This window comes from Melospiza melodia, chromosome Z (genome assembly GCF_035770615.1).
Source record: "Melospiza melodia melodia isolate bMelMel2 chromosome Z, bMelMel2.pri, whole genome shotgun sequence".
NCBI lineage: Eukaryota > Metazoa > Chordata > Aves > Passeriformes > Passerellidae > Melospiza > Melospiza melodia.
Genome location: NC_086226.1, coordinates 10,700,151 through 10,720,450, shown reverse-complemented (window position 1 = coordinate 10,720,450; position 20,300 = coordinate 10,700,151). Strand labels below are relative to the sequence as shown.

At 41.4% G+C, this 20,300-nt stretch overlaps 1 protein-coding gene across 1 annotated transcript in view; it reads left to right on the top strand.

Moving 5' to 3' along the window:
- The window catches only part of ADAMTS12 (ADAM metallopeptidase with thrombospondin type 1 motif 12), a 146,056-nt gene extending 125,969 nt beyond the window's left edge, over window positions 1–20,087 (top strand). The window contains exons 19-24 of the mRNA XM_063180381.1: window positions 1,229–2,374; window positions 6,965–7,117; window positions 9,595–9,768; window positions 11,335–11,481; window positions 13,604–13,757; window positions 16,402–20,087. Coding sequence (XP_063036451.1) covers window positions 1,229–2,374; window positions 6,965–7,117; window positions 9,595–9,768; window positions 11,335–11,481; window positions 13,604–13,757; window positions 16,402–16,607 — 1,980 coding nt within the window. The 3' untranslated portion in view covers window positions 16,608–20,087. The remainder of the gene's footprint in view (window positions 1–1,228; window positions 2,375–6,964; window positions 7,118–9,594; window positions 9,769–11,334; window positions 11,482–13,603; window positions 13,758–16,401) is intronic.
- Window positions 20,088–20,300: the final 213 nt, after the last annotated feature.

Sequence of the window (20,300 nt, the reverse complement as noted above, 5' to 3'; positions counted from 1 at the left end):
CCTGTGAAAAAATAGATTGAGCTTACATGACTAGCAGTACAATTATATAGGAATGGCACATTGCTTGTGCTCACGTGCAGTTGGATTGTATTTACAACTTACTGATAAAAATGCATTTTTGCATCTGCAGAAACTGGAGAGAGAGTGCAGGTATTTCACTTGCACAAAGGACAGGAGCTGATGAACCTGTCTACTGTGAGGCTACACTGTTTGCTTTCCTGCTCCTGTTGCTGCAGAGCATTGGGATGCAATATTATTTTATAGCTGTGAACAACAGAGTGCTCCAGCAATGCAAAGTCACTGGTGTTTCTACTGCCCTGTGACCCAGACGAGCTCCAAAGTGAGTTAAATGTGTCAGGGACAATAAAGTCCTGGGAAAAGGAGAGTTCATCACTTCATGTTGAGCACCTGGTCAGCTTTCCTTGCTTCTTAGGAAGAATTCTTTCAGTAGGTTTTTTTGTAACATCTCCACTCCTACTCAACCAGTCGTCCAGCCTTAGCATCTCCAACCAGAGAAATGTGATTTTATAAAATCCGTAGTTGAGGCACAGCTGCTGAAGGCATGGCTGTGCCTGTGGGCCTAAGGATGAAAAACATCACAGAAAAGAAGAACATCACTCCTTATCTGCATCTCCTTAGCTCCCAGCACTCTTTGTACACAGCAGTGCTCTCATTTAAATAGAAGCCAGGTTGGCTAATTACCTTCTGTAGTCTCTAATTGAGGACAGACATGCTAGTAGCTCTGGCAGCAGTTCATGGCTGTACTAAGACTGAATGAAAAATCCATTTCATAAAGTCAGCAAGAGCCTGTGAGCTGCATGGATCACCACAGCAGGTTTGTGGCACAGTGAGCAGCACTGAGCCAGTCAGGTGTGGGTTCAAGTCCAGGTTTTTAGTCTGTTTTTTTATAAATCTGGTGGAAAAGGTATTGACTAAATGACTTTGTGAATCAATGAAGAAATCAAATTCTATAATATTAATTTAATATTTTGTCTTGATCATGTAGTCTTTTTTCACTACTATTTCCCCAAGGTGACATTTACTGTTGAAAAATTTGGAAAGAACTCCGTGGTAGCAGAACATCACTAGAATGAAAGGCTTGTTTTCCAGGAAAAGCTTTGTAATTCATTATTTGTCATGATGCTTCTTTATTATAAACAAATGCCATCTGATACTTTTGTGCAGGGAGATTACATTAACAGGTACATTAATTCTGTTTCATTTGCAGTGCACAGTCACTTGTGGTGGTGGAGTAAGGACTCGTAATGTCACTTGTGCCAAAAATAATGATGAGCCTTGTGACAGTTCTAAGAGACCAAACTCTAAGGCCCTGTGTGGTCTTCAGCAATGCCCTTCTGCTGGAAGATTTCTGATTCCCCCACAGGCACCCAGAAGAGGCAAGATCATAATCAGGAAAACAACTGCTGATCCTGAACGGAGTCTTCCTCGCAGAATACCCAGGCCAAACCCCAAGTTCCATACAGCAACAAAAATGCCCAAGCATGAAAGTGTAACTCCCTTTTTGCCTCCGTCCTCTGGTTTGGTCAATGTCTCAGGAAAAGAGGGAGCACCCAACAGGACATTACAGAGTAATTTTGCTGAATCAGGTGATGTTTACAATTACCCAATTGTTTCTACTGAAAATAGCTCATATCAAAATAGTACTTCTTGGCCTTTTCATAACAGCTTAAGTACTGAAATTATAAGGCATGCTGAAAACACCTCTAAAAGTGAGCCAGTTTCTACTGCAGAGGGTGAGATGCAAAGAAGTGAGGACACTCCTGTTTCCTCTTTTACCAGTAATCCAGAAATAACTTCCAGCTATGATTACTTAACTGAGGAATCTGACAACACTGATGGGCCACTTGGAGTCAGCAAGAAAGCAGTTGATCTCTTTTACAGCACAGAGCTCAGTCCTGTCATCAGGACCAGAAGCACAACCTTGGACACTGCCTCTCCTGTCACTCAGAATGAGATTGTGGCTTCTCAGAGCCCACCAGCATCTCCTCACCAAGACCTTTCTGTGCTCAGTCCTGTCAGCAGAGCTGCACAAGGGCTGCCATTTCCAACAGCAGCAAACTATGTCAGTCTGCAAGTTGATGTTCCTGTTGTGGAGGTAACAACCCCACAAGCACTGGTTACAGAAATGCCCACAGAGCTTGGGCGTGCACCCAGAGACCAGACTGACAGCAAAGAAATAAATCTGCCTGACACTGTAACCACTAGCACACAATCCTCAGCTCCCAAGCATGCTCTGAACAACCAAAATGCAGCATCTGAGGGTGTTTCAGTGAATGTCACAGACCACAGCCACATAATAACATCCAACAGTTTGCCCAGTGATGCCTACTGGATAGTAGGCAACTGGAGTGAGGTAAGTTATCCATTGCTTGTAAGTGGAGAGTGTGAACAGCTGTCTGAAACACTGCTGAGGAAATGAAGTTACTTAGTTTGTCACAATTTTCTGAAATCAGTATCATATATGTAAAATACCACCTAAAAAGGTGGTAACTTGGGATATCTAAGATTAGGTTGCTTACAGAGAATGAATATAGTCATCACAGGGCCTGGACATAATTTACCAACTTTTATTTAATACCCTTCCCACTATAAAGTTTTGTTTTTATGTTAACAGAGTTCCTTTTATGCTAAAGGGTTTTATATTCTTGATACCTAAAGTGAGAGATGTTGGTGTCTGAACTAATCATCTCATTTTTTGATGGCCTTTTTTACCAAACTAGAGAGGGTCAGATCTGGAAACCTCCTAGTGATGATCTGCCTCTGTCTCTCAGTGCTGATGGAGAATGCTGTCCAGGGTCTGTTTCTGTGTACCTGTTTGCTCTTGGGTGTGCTGAGAATGATTCACAATCATAGAAATGCAGAAATTCAGGGCCAAAAAGGGCAGCATGAGGTTACTAAATGTATCTCATGTCAGTGGAGGCATATCTAGACCCCTGAGATGCAGCTGGATGCAGACAGTGTGTAAGATCCCTGCTCTGTCCTGAGTGCACCAGCCCTTGTTCAGGACATGTACTCCTGATGGCAGTTTGAGCTTTCATCTTGTGCCTTCCTGTGGCCGGGTGAGAATGGCCTTAGGTTCCCTTGTTCCAGTGGAACAGGTGAAGAATTCCCTCCTGCCTCTATCCCTGTAAGAGAAAACCTGCTTTTAGATCTGCTTGAGTGCAAGACCCTACAAGAGAAGATCAAGGGAATGGTTGTGGCCCCAAGCCCCCACAGCCTGAGCAAAGGCCTGTCATGCTGAGATGCTCCTGTCCCACTCATTCATCATCCACCTTGAAATATTTTCCTTATAGATAGCAAACATCTTCCTTACTGAAAATGAGGACTCTCTTCTTTTATATGCATTCTCTTCTTTTATATGCAGACTATGGAGGAAAATTGTCTTCTTAATAACTCTTTTGGGGTCTCACATCTAAATTCTTTTGAGATTTTACTTGTGCTTTTTAAATAACTGGGGACTTTGTTTTTCTTGTCTGATCTTGCTTCAGTTTCATGACATATTTTATGTCAGTGATGTTCATTGTGGTCCCAGTAGACACATGGCATATAAAATCAACTAATTATTCGCATTTTATATATTACCCTCTTTGTGAATGCAGAAATGAGATTTGTCTTGTTTTGTAACCATCTTGCATTGATGGATTCAATTTGTGGTCCATTGTAAATGCTGGATCCCTACTACAGTATTCTAGATCAGCAGAAGTTCTCAATTACATTTGGGAGCTGTGTGTGTGTATGTGTGTGTGTGTGTGTGAATATAGATGTATATGTGTGTATGTTTGTGTATGCATGAAGAGTTTTCCCTAAATGTAGCATTTTGTATGTATTTTTTTATTTCAGGCTACTGCTTTCTTACAGTTTTTATTGTGGTGAGGTGTCACTGAATTCAGATTTCAACATTCCTGCCTACCCTCCCAGCTTGTCATCATCTTCAAATGCCTTAAATGCATGTTGTCTTTCCTCATTCAGTAGTTAATGAGAATGCTGAAGAGAGCCTGGCTTTGGAGCCCTGTAGAACCATATTTGAAAAGACTGTTCATTTTGACATTGAACCACTAAGAACCACTTTATTACAGTTTTTCAGTTAGTTGTAATTATTTCACCTAAACTGTATTTATATTTCTAAAAGAACGCTTTGCAGGATCATGTAAAAATGCATTACAGCAGCCAGCTCCTTATTTCATTAAGCCAGGCTCCCCTGTCAGAAAAGGTTATTAGACTCACTTGAATTATTTCTTCTAGATGGGTCCATGTGGGCTTTTCTTTTGCTTTATCATCTTTGTTAGTATTTGCCAGTTTGATCTTGATTGTTTAATAATTTGGTTTTTATCTTCTTGTGAAGTGTGCTTGGATGAAGCATTCGGTTAGACCACAGATAGGACTTTTTATTTTCCTAGAGATAAATTGGAAGATATTCTTATCTAATCCTCTGGGACATTTCCAATCTATTATAAGAATTGATTCTCAACAGTTCAAAGATTATTGAATAAACACTTGAATGAATGTAGAGATAAGGTTAATACATTTGCTTTCACAGAACTGATAAAATCAATTTGAAGATACTTAATGAATATAACTTTGTTATTCTTTAATAATTTAGTAGTATTTTGCTAGTCTCATTCAAGCTGTTGTTTTTTGTTAAAATAAATTTTATGGGAAGTGTGGCACATTGAACTTCCAATTTTTTTAAATTTGAAGAAGTGATGAAAAAGAGAATTTATGGAGTCTCCATCTTTGGAGATAGTCTGAAGCCATCTGGACATTGTTCTGGGAAATTGCCTCTAGGTGGCCTTACCTGAGCAAAGCTCCTTTCCAATTTCAACCATTCCATGGTTCTGTTAATAAAGACAGCTATTCTCTTTCACGTTAAATAAAAGTTATCTATTTCACATCACACCTTGAGTCTGACATTTACAGAACCCTTTATTTTTGTTCATTGCTTTTAATTAATTTTCAGTCTAAAGTTTTCTTACTTTATTTTTGCTCTTTCTGTTTGCCCATCCTTAGTAAAACTTCTGTTTCTAGATGACATCTCTCCAAGGCATTGGTATTTCAAGACCACTGCACCTACCCTGACAAATACCTTGCTGTGCTCATTCTCTTTTAGTAGCTGTCAATATTTTGACATTGCTTTGCTCTGTAGGAGATGTCCATATTAGTAAATAAATAGTGCCAAGAGCAGTGATATTCACTGAGGTGGAGAAGTGTGACATGTCCCATAAAGGGGCTGGCACTTGTCCCCTCAAGGGAGGGCACTAATGTGAGTAGGGCAGAACAGTGCCCATTCCCACCAGTGCTTGTCTGTAAATTTTACTTCTTTCCTACTACTTTCCTGGGTCATTCTGGGCTGTTACTTTTCCCTTTCTAAGTGCTTTCTGGGTAACAAAGAATCTCCATTACCAGCAGATCATCTCATTCTAATATTGGTAATCTCATTCTTCTGTTGGTCATGTCAAGTCACCTGCACTTTCTCCCTCTGTGACCAACATCTGCTGTGCCAAGGGGAAATTTTGGTTCCCAAATGACAAAGGGAAAATAACATAAAAAACCAGAAACTTATTTAGCATCAAACAACAACTAGGAAAGCTCAGGCTTTATTCTGAAACCCTTTGAAGAATCATGCCTTTCTCTCTTGACCCTGTGCTGCACACAACGGGGTTTGAAAGAATCCTGCTGTTTCACCTTGCTCACACAAGAACATTAGTTTTCCTCAGGGTGATCTGCCCAACATCGTCTGTGGAGCCACCTTTGCTCTTCTCACGTGTGCTCAGAAAGGGCTTTAGTCAAAGACTTCAGCATCCCTTCAGTGAACTCCTGGTGTTGTCAGGCTGGTGTAGCAAAGCTGGGGAAGGCATCAGGCCATCAGAAAGCAAGGCAGGGGCAGTCTGTCCTCTCAGTCAGAAAAATTGCCTTGGGTAGAGGTGTCACTAGGCAGAACAGAGCAGTGTTATGCAGTTTCCTTTAATAGGACCTTTGTGGCCACTTGGACACACATCCCAGGAGTCACCATGAGATCAAACATCTCCAGTGTTGGGTTTTTTTCCTGCCTTAGCTTCAGCTAAACTTTCCCTATTTTTCCAAGCACTTATTCAGTGTTCTATATTTAACTTTCCCACTGCCACACAGGGAGTTCAAACCACACAATAGCATTTGCTTTATTCATCGTTTTGCTGACTTAATCCAAGATTATTTATGCTGTTTCTCATGCCAGCTACAGGCTGCTTAGCGTGTGTTGAATTTGGCTCTACATGTATAGCTCACTGACCCACCCTTTCTAAGGCAGAAAAAGGTAAATGGGTGTCTCCAACCAGTTTTCAACCCCTCCTGCTTCAGAATACAATGACAGTGTTTGGGATTTTTTGTGAGGAATGTGCTCTCTTGGGATATGGACTGGAATAATCAATATTCTCTTTCCTGAGACACAAAAATCCTCCCAGATGTTGAAAACACTCAGCCACTTCCTGAAACAATGATTTAGAGAAACATTTTCCTTTACAGTTTTCCTAAGATTCCTAATATTTATTTAAGATTTTCAGCATCATAAATTCAATTAGCGGACTCTCTCATCAGCAGTATTAGGGGTAGAGAGGGAACATGCTGAAGATTGGATGTAATTGCATTTTACTGTGGATCCCCAAAGATAACAGAAGAAAACAGTGGAACAGCTGGTACAGATTTAGAATGTCTCGGTAAGCAGGAGTTTGCCAAAGAAAAGAAGTGCATCGTAGAAATCAGGACTGGTATTGTCCTAAGAAACCAAAAAATGCCCTCCTTCAGAATATTAAGTAAAATTTGAGTGAATTTCAAATCTTTTTTGGATGTCTCTGATAACATATGTCATCTAAAACAGCTCTAGATATTTATATTTAGGCTCCAGGATTGTTTCCAGAGTGATGTTCTAATGTTGACTTTGCCCCTGGGCTTTCCTCTTGCCCTCGTGCAGTGCTCTACGACCTGTGGAATGGGGGCTTTCTGGAGACATGTGGAGTGCAGCAGCAGGAACACATCTCACTGCCAGGACATGAAAAAGCCTGACCCTGCAAGGAGGTGTTATCTCCGCCCATGTGCTAGCTGGAAAACAGGAAATTGGAGCAAGGTAACTTCACTCAGGGCTGTGTATGAACAGTATGCTTGCAGATTTCACTGGGTATGAAACTCTAAACATTTCATTTTTAAAACAATTATTTACTCAGTGAATGCATACATGATTCCTAGTTGACCATTCAGCACTAATTCCCTAATTTCCTGACCAAGTTATATCTGGAAACACATCTGCTGTGAATTTGTTCTTCCTGTGGTGGCTTGTGCTCATTAACTCTGGCATCTAGAGCCAAAGCAGGACTCACTGCTCCTGTTCTTTGGAGCTGACAGGGCAAAGCTGTACACAGTTGCTTGTGACATCTTTTTAATCTCTGCCTCCAGGGACATATCCTAATTTTAAGAAGCAGTGGGAATTTGGGAAAGGGAGTTGTTGTGTTCCTACTCACCCTTGTCACCATGTGCTGTCTCTTGACATTGTCTGTTCCCCATTCATGCAACTTCTAAGTCTGCTCTGTGCAGGATTCTGTTTGGCCCTAGTTTTGTACCCATGGCCTGTTCAAGGGACAGAAGAGTGTCCAGGGTGCTAAGTGGAACCCAAAGAATTGTGCTTGAGCCCCATTTTGATATTTTAAGCTGTGTGAAGAGCACCTGGAAGGACTTAGGTGACTTCTGGAAGCTTATTACATTTTGTCTTCATGCAGTCTGAAAATTGAGTTTCAAACCACAGGTTATTTTTCAAGACTAAAAAGAGATAATCTACAAAATTTTGTTTTATATATTGTTGATTTAATAAGGAAAACGATAGGTGTCTCAAACTTAGGCAGTATAGATCATTTCTGTGGACAATGTTGTTGCCATTGGGCTAGAGGGCAGATTGATACAAATAAAAGGTTATAGTTACAAAGCCTGTGTTATTATTGAGCTCTTAGACAAAAATTGATTTGTACAGGAATTACATGCCTCTTTAGAAAGTTCAGGAAAGGCCAAGGCTTTACATAACTACATTTAAACCTCTGAAATTAATTTTAAGAGATACATAGACATCCTGCCCTCTCAGCTACAGTAGGGCAATTTCATCTTCACTTTTTCTTCATAAATGTCATTGCTCTTGCAACTAGTGAATGATGGCCATGTCACAAAAAATAGCTAGCAATCAGGTTTAATGATAAAATATAACAGGAAGCAATTTTTTAAAATGTCAGACCAGTTATGAAACAAGTTTGAGGCAAGGGGCTTCTCCTGTCAGATTTTTGTTGCCCTCCATTTTTTCCATCAAGTGAACTATACAAACCTAATTAAAGTTTCATATATTAAAAAAGGTTAAATTTTGTTTGCTTTACAAGTGGCAATTTTTTTTTGTTACTCTTTTCAAATATTTTGAAGATGTGTTGTCACAGCAAGACGTCTGGGTTTCCTGCTAGTGCAGTAGAGCTTTTTCTGTTTTCTACTTTAATTTAATTTTTCCCCTCCCCTGAAAGAAAAGTGCTTCAGACTAAATCTTAGAGTCTGTGTTTAATGCCAGATGTATTTTGCATATATCTTGAGACTATTGTACTCAGTTTCTTACAGACCCACTTCTGTTTCTATCCAGAGAGACAGAAACCTGTCCTGTGGACAAGAGTTAAGGATTCCCTTTCCATCCATTCTCCATTTCCTAGGGGAAGTATTACATTCAGGTTCCTTGCTCAAATAAAGAGTGCTTATTTATGCAAAGGAAAACATCATCAGTTTCTGTTTCATCATAGTGGTAAAGGTGAAAGGTGATCTAAGAAGCTTTCAGTGGTGCAGTTGGAATTGGCTTTAATTCTGCTTGAAGACAAAACATGTATTTTTCCTTATCCCTGGGGTAGCAAATTCAGTTCTTCATCAAGAGCAGGAAAGTTCCTGAATTTTGGTGCCTGGAGACAGGACCTGGTGATGCTGCATGAGGTTTGGAGAAAGCTCTGGCTAGCAAAGGGAGACTGAAGGGGTTCACGTAGCTCCTCAGCAGAGCTCTAAGCTGGGCAGTGATTTCACAGGCTGTGGCTGAGGCCCAAAGTGCCTCTCTCCTCCCTCCCACCTTCTCAAACTGAGGCTGCTCTTGGGGTATGAACTGTCCTGGTGCCATGGAGGTGTAAGGATACTGAGGGTAGGAGCTGCTACTCACTCCCTTCTCTCTTTGAAGCAGCTAAGGAACTGCTGCTGACAATATCCCTACATACAGAATCCATTTTTTGTATTTACTGCATTATGACTCTTTCACTATGGCATTTTTGGAAACAGCTGGCATGATTTCCCAATTAAATATGTATCCATAATATTAATGCCCATAGCAGTGTAGCAGGGGAATTGCTTACATGGCATGTTGTGGGCTGCTGTGAGGAAAGCCACAGCATTTAAGCCTCGGGAGAGGTTGGTGTTACACTAATCTGGAAATTCCTTCCATTCAAGGATGCTCACAGCTCAGGCTGTCCTGCTCTGTGACTGGGGAAGGCACAACCCCTCAGCAGGGCTCATCATGTGGAGATGTGCCCCTCTCTGTTTTGTGTGCAGTGCTCTGTGAACTGCAGCGGAGGCTTCAAGACCCGAGACGTTCACTGCATTGATGTTGGGGAAAAGCGGCTGCTCAGGCCTTTCCACTGCCAGTTACTCGGCTATAAACCACAGCTCAGCACTAGCTGTAACACAGAACCTTGCTTGCAATGGCATGTGGAGCCCTGGAGTGAGGTACTGTCCCTTAAGAGAAGCTTTGTGAGTCAGCAGTCTGCTTTCAGGTAACAGCAGCTGTTGGATCCCGTTCTGTCAGGTAAAACTGTGCTCCAAGGAGGACATGCAGCTGGTGAGTTCTTGTGCATGGCTACAGCAAAAATCAGCACAGGTGTTCATTATGCTTCACAAAATCATTCTTACAGCTGGAGCTTTAAATTACAATGTCCTGAAGGGGAGAAGCAGATGGCCTGGAAGAAAATTTGTTGTAGCTATCCTATTGGACCAGTAAATGTGGCTCATTTAGATGAATCCTTTTTGCTGCTGTTTTAATCTTGTGTTCTCATTATGGCAAGTTTAGAATGTTCTTTACACTTTTGGACTGAAATTTTATGAAGCAAAGGCTTAGACCAGACATAAGATAAATCTGACTTTTGGGTCCCTTTGTAACGCAGATCTGTGCCAACCAACTCAGAGGCAGCCAGGCAAATATTTATGTCAGCTAAAGCATGTGGCCTGATTATATTTTAGAATTTAACCCCACTGAAAGCAGCTCTGGAGAACGTGTGATGATATTTGCAGCCCTGTGGACCTAATGCTTTGGATTTTAAGGGAGGTGACACATTTTCTTTACACTGCACTAACAAATCACACCTGGAGGAGACCAGGGTGTGCTGTCAGAGCAGTCAGCACAGGGAGAAAAAATAAAAATATCTGAATGATTGCAATTGCTTGCCACTTAAAATACTTTATAAAAACACTACTCTAACCCTGGAAGTTGCCCTGATGCTAAAGACACTGAGTAGAAATGGATTGAAAGGGTTCATTAATCAGATGTCACATGTATTGTTCTGTCCATGGGGGTGCAATTCCTTGTAGGACAGTAACAATGCATTATTCAAAGTATATTTGATACCTTATTTCATATAAGAGTATAAAATACTTTGCGTATTTCAAGCAGACTTTGTGAAAAAAATAGTAAAAAGTCAGTGAATAAGTAATTCTAGAATGTGGACAGAAGAATGTTTAAAAAATAACCTGAGTCGCTATCTTTGCCTGACAGTTTTACTGCCAAAGAGTTCAGTTGTTGTATGAATTGAATTTTAATGTTCCCAACCACCTCATAAGAAATGAGATCTTATGAATGTGTTGTGTCTTCATTTAGTGTTACAGATTAATCCTGCTGACACATGACTTCTACTCTAATTCTTGTTAGAGATGCTACTGGTGTTGGTGATGCTGATGAGCAGTTCTGTGTTGCCTGTTCTGTGTAGCCACTTCTACTCTGCCCTTTAGTCCTTCCAGTAGTGTGTGCCAGGAGCAGTTTTTCCCCATGTAGCAGCTTCTTCTCAGTCTCCTTCCAAGCACATGGAATAAGTATCTCAGTGCAGAGCTTTTCTTCATGTCTGCACTTTAGGACTTGATGTGCTGCAAGCCTGTACATCTTTCTAAACCCATGGGCCTGTGACCCTGAGTCCTTGTTATCTGTGGCTCCACATGTTCTAAATGAACCTGTCCAACCATCTTTGTGGTCTGTTTGTGGTTTCTCATGCTGTCCCACCCCTGGCTGTGGCCCTCTCTCGGCAGTGTTCGAGGTCGTGCGGCGGTGGCCAGCAGCAGCGGCGCGTGTCCTGCCCGCGGGAAGGGCACTGTGACTGGAGCAGGAGACCGGATCCCATGGCACCGTGTAACAGCCAGCCTTGCACGCAGTGGGTGCACCAGGCCTGGAGCCCGGTAGGATTCAGTTTATTTCTGGGCTTTTTTTGTCATGAGCTGGCCATATTTGGTCATGTTGTTCACTTGTCTCTGAACCTCAGCACCTGTGGCAAGTAGAGTTCCTTATGCACAGCTGAAGCTGCAAGAGGAGAACTTCTGAAAACATTACTGAACATTTCACACCCAGCCTGAGTCCATTTCTTCAGGTGACAGATAATGTAGCTTCTATTTTTTGTTGCTGTATTAGATGTCATTGGAAGTCTGGGATCTTTTATCTTGTCTAAGAACAAAGGAGTTTTACCATTAACATTTTTTCTGTGCACATTTGAAATATTCCACTGTTAGAGGCTATTGGAGGGGATCGGGTGATCCTCAAAACAACTTTGGGGAATATTGTACTTGCCCATACAAAGAGAGATTCTGAATTTTGACCAACAGCCTCCTACTTAGTATCTAGAAGTACCTGTGGCAGGTACAGTTCCTTATGCACAGCTGAAGCTGCAAGAGGAGAACTTCTGAAAACATTACTGAACATTTGATAGCCAGCTTATGTCCATTCCTTCAGGTGACAGATAATGTAGCTTCTGGTTTTTGTTGCTGTATTAGATATCATTGGAAGTCTCCCACCTTTTATCTTGTCTAAGAACAAAGGAGTTTTACCATTAACATTCTTCCTCTGCATATTTGAAATATTCCACTGTTAGAGGCTATTGGAGGGGATTGGGTGATCCTCAAAACAGCTTTGGGGAATATTGTACTTGCCCACACAAAGAGAAATTCTGAATTTTGACCAACAGCCTCCTACACAATACCTGGCAATCTTATTGAAAAATATGAGGTGTACCTTTGGGGAACCTTCCACTATCTGCTATACACATTTATCTATTGCTATACATATTTATCTATAAAGAAACTAGTATATCTAATAAACCTTTCCCTGCAGTTTCCTTAATAAACATTGCATACATTACAAGAACTCCTCACAGCATAATGGAATATTGAAGGAATGCTAAAAGAAGGAGCCACAGATCAGGAAACATTGGAGTCTCATTTAACACAGAAAATTCAATGAGTTGGTTTCGACGCAAAGCCACTAGATGGGACGTGACTATAATGTACTGTAGAGTCAGTGTAACACTTAAATATAGAAGTGAAGCACATAAAATAAGTAACAGAATACCAAATGTTATAGCAACTAATTTACTTATTTATTAATTCCATATTGATGTATTCATTAATAATTTTACTTCATAAAAATATTTTAAACATCCATATAAAGTAGTTGCGAGAATACCTAAGATCTTTCAGTCTACCTCATGCCAGTACTATTGTGCTTCATGTACAGAGAGACACATTAGAAAGGGGATAATTTGCAGAAAAATTACAGAGGTTCCACTCCTGTCTTCATCTCTTGTGCTTCATTAGCTGATATTCTCTATCTTCTGAATTCTTTATCTCATTTATCTGCTGGCACTATTTATCTGTAGAGAAAAAAAACCAAACAACTAATTGGCATTCTCAGATGCTCTGGGAAGTCACAAGAATTAAGTACATTTACAGAATGGTAGAGGAAGATATTTTAAAAGTGTTTGGGTTTCATGGCCTTCTGTGTGCAGTCAGAACAAGCGGCTGGCAGTTCTTTTGTGGTCATAAATAAAGGGTAACCTGTGTTTAAAAGCCAGGAAAGAAACAAAACCTTGTTGGACTTTTTTTTAAAATCTTAGTTTGGTCATTTGTAGACCTAACATTGCAATTGGTTATTCATGTTTACCTTAGATAGTCAGAAAACACAGGAAGCAAAAACTGTCCTAATTTTTATGAATTTGGTTTAAGTCTCTTCTATTGTAGGACTGGCATTGCAAGACATCCCTTTCCTCTGCAGAAAACAATCCTTTCCCCCTGTTTACACATTCCAAGATGCTGTATTTATACCATTTACCCTCTGCTTTATTCTGCCAAATCTGGCCAAAATGCACCACGGAGGTGTCTGGATGGAGCATACAGTACACAGATTACTGGAGTGGCATTGCTTCTGGGTCACAAGGCAGTTTTAGCTTCCTGTCACATCACAGCTCAAATATTGCCATATTGCAAAATTTCCATGTAAAAAAATTCATGTATGTTAAAATTACTCTTTCAGTGTGCTGTTTCTTGTGGAGGGGGCATTCAGCAAAGAACTGTGAAATGCATGAATACAGAAACTAATGAAACTGAAGATGATAGTATGTGTCTGGATAAAGCCAAGCCCACAAAATACCAGAAGTGCAATCTGCAAGAGTGCAGGAAAAATACAGGTAGAGTAATACACATGCATGAAAAATTTTTCTCCATTTCTGCTGAGATTCTGCAAAAACTGGGAGCTGACTCTATCAGCTTCTTTTGAGTAGCATGGGCTCAGTAATTGCAGGTCACCCTGGCCTGCCACTGCTCAGTTGCTCTGTTGGCAGAACCACACTGTTGTCTCTTCCAGCACTTCTGGCCTTGTGTTGCCATGATGGGGAGCATGCATCCCTCATTTATGACCCAACTAAATTAGTAGGTCTGATTGTATTGGCCCGTTTTAAGTAACTCAGGGTGCAGGGAGGACTGTGGAAGGACACACATTAAGTCCAAACAGTTTCCATTTCTTAAGATAGATCACTCCATGGAAGCTCTAAATTCTGGACTGGGAGTGCAAGCAAGCAAATTCTTACATACAATGTAAAAAAACCAGTGTCCAATAGGATGAGACTTTCCAAAATCAAGAGGTGAAGAGAAGTGCTCTTGTGAGTCAGGATATCCTGTACCTCTGTCCTTCAAAGGCCCAGGAGCCAAGCTATGTACATGGTTAATAGTCCAAAAAAAGAGGCATCAGGGGAGGGGGGAAGCTTGCAGAAGGAATAATATCTTTATGAGCAGTGTGTGTACTGTTGCATCCAGAAGGTACCCTCAGATAAACAGCAACATCTCACAGCTCTTCTAGAAAAACTTTCAAAAGCCTTTTGGAGCATGGTCTTCCCTGTTAGTCAGTGCTAAGGGTCCAATTTGACAGTGAGGCAGTTGTTTGAATCTGGAGGGCAGAGTGGATCTGACATGCTCTTGAGAGTGATGCATCACTCCTGCTGCTGTTCACAGAATTTTAGCACATGTTTTGCCCTGGGGTGGATTGGTCTGCTTATTTCCTGTCCCTCTCGTGTTCTGAGAGAAAAACTCAGATAAATACTGCCTACACACATTAGTAAGAGTAACTTCTGTGAATAAAAGTTCAAGTGGCCTGTAAAACATAATAAATGCCCTACTGGGTAAGCACTGGTCCATGCAGCCCACCCTTATGTCTCCAACAATGGCATTAGAAAATGCAGCCTAGCAGGAATGCAGGAGGTTGGAGCTTTCCTGAGATTCATTTTCGTGATAGTCCTCCAGCATTTCCAACTGACATATATTAGGACTATTAAAAGTTCTCCATGTCGTGCCTTTTTGTTTAAACTTTCATTAATATGTTGCAACTCCTTTTGGTGCTGTGGTCTGCTTCCACCCTCTCCTGTGGCTGCAAGTTCAAAAAATCATGGAATTGTCAAGGCTGGAAGAGACCCTCAAGACTATCCAGTCCAACCATCCACCCAGCTATGCCACTGTAACCCCTGAGCCACTCAAACACATCACCCAGATCCAGATGCCTCTTGAACATCTCCAGGAATGGTGACTCCACCACCTCCCTGAGCAGCCTGTTCAATGCCTGAGCATCCCAACAGTGAAAAAAGGTTTTCTAAAGTTAATCTGAGACTCCCCTGTCTCAGCTTGAGGCCATTTCCTCTTATTCTCTCACTGTGAGTGTGGCAAGATAGGCTGACCCCCACGCCACTGCAGCCTCCTCTCAGGTAGCTGTACAGGCCTGCAGTCCCCTGGGTCATCCTTCTGACCCTCCCAGAGATGGGAATCACATTTGCTGACTTCCAGGCAGGAACTTCTCCAGTTAGCCAGGACTGCTGGTAGGAGATGGAGAGTGGTTTGGAAAGTTCTCTCACCAGTTTCCTCTTTATTCTGGGGTAGGTCCCATCTGGGCCCATAGACTTGTGAGTGTCTTAATTGGCAAAGCACGTCCCTAACCATCGACAGTCCTGGGTTATGGAAGCTTCTTTCTGCTTCCCATCCCTAACTTCCAGCTCTGGGGGCTGGATATCCTGAGGACAGCCATTCTAGAGGTTCACAGCCTGGTGTGAAAAAAAAAAGCTGCTTTGATCTGTTCTAAAATACCTTTTTACTAGTTTCCTTTGAGTTTCCCCCATTGCAGTGTTGAGGGATTTGCTGGAGAACAACCTTGCTAATATATCATCTTCCTTCTTTTGCACACCTTGCCTTCTCACAGCTGAGGACCTCCAGTTTCTAATATCTGGCTAAATCTGGCCCATCTCAGTCCCTCAGAGCTACCACAGACCCATCACCACGGTGGTGCAGGCAGCAGCAGTCCCTGCCATGTTCCGATGCTGCAGGAATCATGGCATAGCCAAGCTGAACAGGCAGCTGCATGTGCATTGTCTGCACTCTCCTGCCTGCCCTGGCTGGCTGTGCAGCACCCTGCCAGCCCATGATGCTCATCTTAGGGGCAGTTAGTTACAAGAATGCAAAAGTACCAAATTCAAGTCATTGTTGCCAGGCTTTCTCTGGCAGTCCTTATCAGCAGAAAAGTCAAAGTGGAAAACATAGATCAGCTGTGTCTGCCACAAAAGTAAAATCTCAGTGAACAGTCATATTTCCAAAAGAGAAGGTCATGTGTTCACTAAAAGATCCTAGAATTTCAGTGGGAGGTCAAGCTGACCCATAATACAAGGGAAGAGAAAGCCACCATGAATAAGACCCTTAACAGACATGACCATCTGGCATAGAGCAGTTCAAAATTCTAGAAATACGGGGAGTGTGTCAGCAAAATACAGCTAATTCTTGTCATCTTCTTCACTACAGGGCTGCCCTGCAGCAAAGACCAGCTGTCAGTTCACTTCTGCCAGAGGCTGAGAGGCATTGGAAAGTGCCTGCTGCCATCAATACAGACTCAGTGCTGCTTCACCTGTAGTCAGCCCCGAATTCAGAGCAAAGGAAGATATGGGGATCAGCGAGGCTTCAAACAACAAAATTACACTAAATCTAGAAGAAAACCACCTCAAAACTAAGAAAACAACAACCAAGCAGCTTGACACTAGCTGTTTTATTCTTGTTTCCTTGAATAGAGCTTCTGTTTACAAGTTTTACCTTCCTTATTTTTTTCTGAACCATCCAGCATAAATGGAAATTTGTGATCAAAACTGGGAAAGCACATCACCTAGGGTTATCAGTCATAATTTACTGCTTCCATTTTTTCTCTGTAATAGTCCAAAGTTTATAATGTAATTTTCAGTGTATCAGCAGCTAGTACTACTTAGGCATGCATAGACACTAGAAACAGGCTTGCAAGAATTTTCTGGTTTTTTGTAATGAATGTTTAACTTGTTCTTCCATCTCTTTTCCAGAACCCACTTGAAACACCAGCACTGCTTACTCAAGAGTGCTTAGTGAAGGTGGCCCTTGAGGCAACAGACACATACCTGGCCATGGGCCAGTTCTCTTTATGCTCTCTTGCCTTTCTTTTTAGGAATCAAGGTGAAGTGGCAGTGTTTCTCTAAATTCATTGCTCACTTAATAAACTTACAAGGCAGAGTTTTGTAATATCTGATTATGAGTGGCAGGAAGAATTCAAACTTGTTTTTTCAGGAGAAAAGAAAATCTTTGCTTAGTACTTGACTGAACCTCTAAAGGATACCTCAGCCATAATCTTTTCTTGACAGTTTTCTTCTGCTACAAATGTCTTGCTGTAACCTGAGAAGCCCATAAAATGTGGGATCTTAAGTTCCCCGATATTTTTTAAGCAGCATTTCTTGGTACCACAAAAGCTAAGACATCTGCATCTACCATCTTAACAGTCATAGAATAATTTAGGTTGGAAAAGACCTTTAAGATCAACAATTCCAGTCCTGCCAAGTCCACCACTAAACCATACCCCTAAGTGCCATATCTATATGGTTTTTCACACATTTAGGGGAAAATCAAGCAATGTCTTTTAGACAGTTTTATACATCCATCTGATAGAATAATTTCAGTGTAAAGAAAAATTTGGTTTTGCAGATCTTTTGCTAGACAGGCAATAACACTCTTATGTATCATCTGTAGTTCCTCTCCATTTAAAATTAACTGTCCAAGGCCATTTGAAATTGAATAAGGCAACCAGCTCAACGCTATTGCCAGTCTCTATAGCTGCAGGTATTCAGACACAAATGATACATGTCAGCAGCACATAAAAAGCTGTCAGGAAATTGATGGAGCATAAAGGTTGTACCAGCTTGTTCTGCAGCAAAAATTTAACCTCAGAACTTACCCTTTGGAAGAGGTAGTGTTCTCTCTCTCTTGACTTCTCACTTCCACCAGTTTTATGTGAGTGATCAGCTCCATTTAGTTCAAGAGTGTTAGAGCTGCTGAACAGAGGAGCCAGGAACCTTCACTGTAATGGTTTCCAGACTTTACAGCATAAAGATTAAAGGAGTCACACAGTGAGAAAGCAAAAGACTTCTAAGCTGATGTAGGTAAGGACAATTGGAAGTTGAGTCTTTTGCATTTAAAAAGTCAAATCTTTCTCTTCTTTGACACATTAAAGGAAATAGCAGTGAGCTGGCCTAGCTAAGCAGTTTTGCCCATTTCAGATTAACTTATGTGATGGAATTCAACTTTACAGACTTAGACCTTTCCTACAGCTTCAAATGTGGCATGCAGGCATTTCAGCTGGAAATTACCCATACTACATTTTGAAATCAATTTTACGCCATCAGCAAAAAGGCCAGCTAGCAACTGGAAACTGTGTAATTCACACAGATGTTCAGTGGCAGAGCTGTCATGCCATCCAGTGTTTCCTGCTAGAGCATAAACCCACGTTCACAGGAGCACTCTACCACCTCACTCACGGGACTTTTCCCACAGTGTAAATCCATAATCACAGTGGAGCTGAGGGCTCCTGGGGCAGCAGCCTGAGGCACAGAGTAGTGTCTGCAAACCTCAGGCCCCAGGCATGAGGGCACCCCTAGTCAAGTAGCAAATCTGTTTTGCTGGTGAAGAAAATGCCAAAACAAACTTCAGGGAACCAAGACCGAACCTTTTAAACAAAGCTGGGCATTTTGAAAAGAGCTGGAGAAGAGCAGACATTTAGGTTTCTTTGGAATTCAGTAGGATTTAGACACCTTGGTTCTTCTGGCTTTTTTGAAAATCTCTGATTTGCACCCTACTTACCTTGCAATTTCAGATTTTGTAGTACAGGGAAGTGCACATTTTATGCAGTATAGGGTGAGACATAGTCATGAATCCAAGTGTCACTGTGGTTACAGAACTGTGACTAGCAGTAGCTTTTTTTCTAGACTGACTTTATGAAAGTTAATAGAAGTATTTCAGCCTGGCTATAATGTATTAACCTAGTGATGGCCACAAGTCAGATTGTCATTTTTCAAAGGTTTGTGTCCTTTGGCCAAGGACTTACTTCTTCACTTGAAGTCTCTGGGAGTTCAAAATATGCAGCATGGTAAGGTTAGATTTATTAACCTCTGTGATGGCAATATAACCCCAGTTTTAGGTGCTGATAAAACAAAATCCACTGTTAAAAGTGTGGTGCTAGGGTAACAGACATGGGGATGACTTGCAATGGTGCATGTGTGTGCATGCACACACTCTTACAGTAATGCATGTCTGTGGTGTTGCTGGCCAATGCCAGACATGATGCTTTTTAAGTTTCACAGTTTGCTTCTCTCCTCCTGGGGACCCTTTGAGCAATACAAACCTGGGCAGTTCTTACTCCTCTGGACACAGAAGTGTTGAATCGTGCAGGAGCAGACGTGTTGTCCTGATCCAGGAAGGATTTGGGCAGGGGTCAGGCTCGGGCTGTGGGTGTGGAGCAGTTCCCTGACAGCCTGGCCTGGTGGGCAGTGCAGCTCCTCACATTCCCAAAAACGTTCTGTAGGATTTGGGTGGGACAAAGCTCCGGGTCAGATTACTCTGTGCACAGAGGTACCTGCATAACATTTTACCCACAGAGGTCAGCAGAAGGAGGCCACCAGGAATTTGGCTTAATGAGAAAGGAGCTGACTCAGTGGATGTGGTGCAGGTTGGAGGAAAATGCCTACAGGAGTTGTCCTTTCCAGTGCTCCTTAGGGCTAGTGTGCAGTTAAACCATTTCTGCCTCCATTGTTTTCTTCAGGGAGCTGTTATTTCATTTGAAATGAATAAAAATTGAATAAATTATATTATGAATATTAGTCAGAATAATCATTCTACCCAGGGAAACGCAGTCATTACTGTTTCTCAGCTTAAAACTTTAAGAAAAATACTGTGACAACATGAAGTGTTTAACAGAGCAGTGCCACTGCTATTATGACACAACTGTTCTTAAGTAAAGGTGGATTTATGATCTGAACCCAGATGGTCATTAGTCTCAAAACTGAATTGAATACTAACTGCAGAGGTGTATTATCATTATATTATTGTATTAGCCCGAGACACATCAGCTTCAACAGAGTGCTCAGGAAAAAATGTGTATTTGCCACATTCACAGCTTGTTCTAACATTTCAAGGTTTAAAAAGCAAACTATGATGTCATATTTGTTTCAAGCTTCAATAAATGGCATTGCATATATTTGATGTCTCTGGTATTTTGTGTTTCCAGTGCAAGAAGATTTGTATAATGGAATTTCCAGGAAAAAGCAAAAACTTTAAAAATATATTTTATATGTCAGAGGTCCCCATCACTGAGTTGTTTTGGTGCTTGATACTCCAGCATAAAAAAGATCATTACA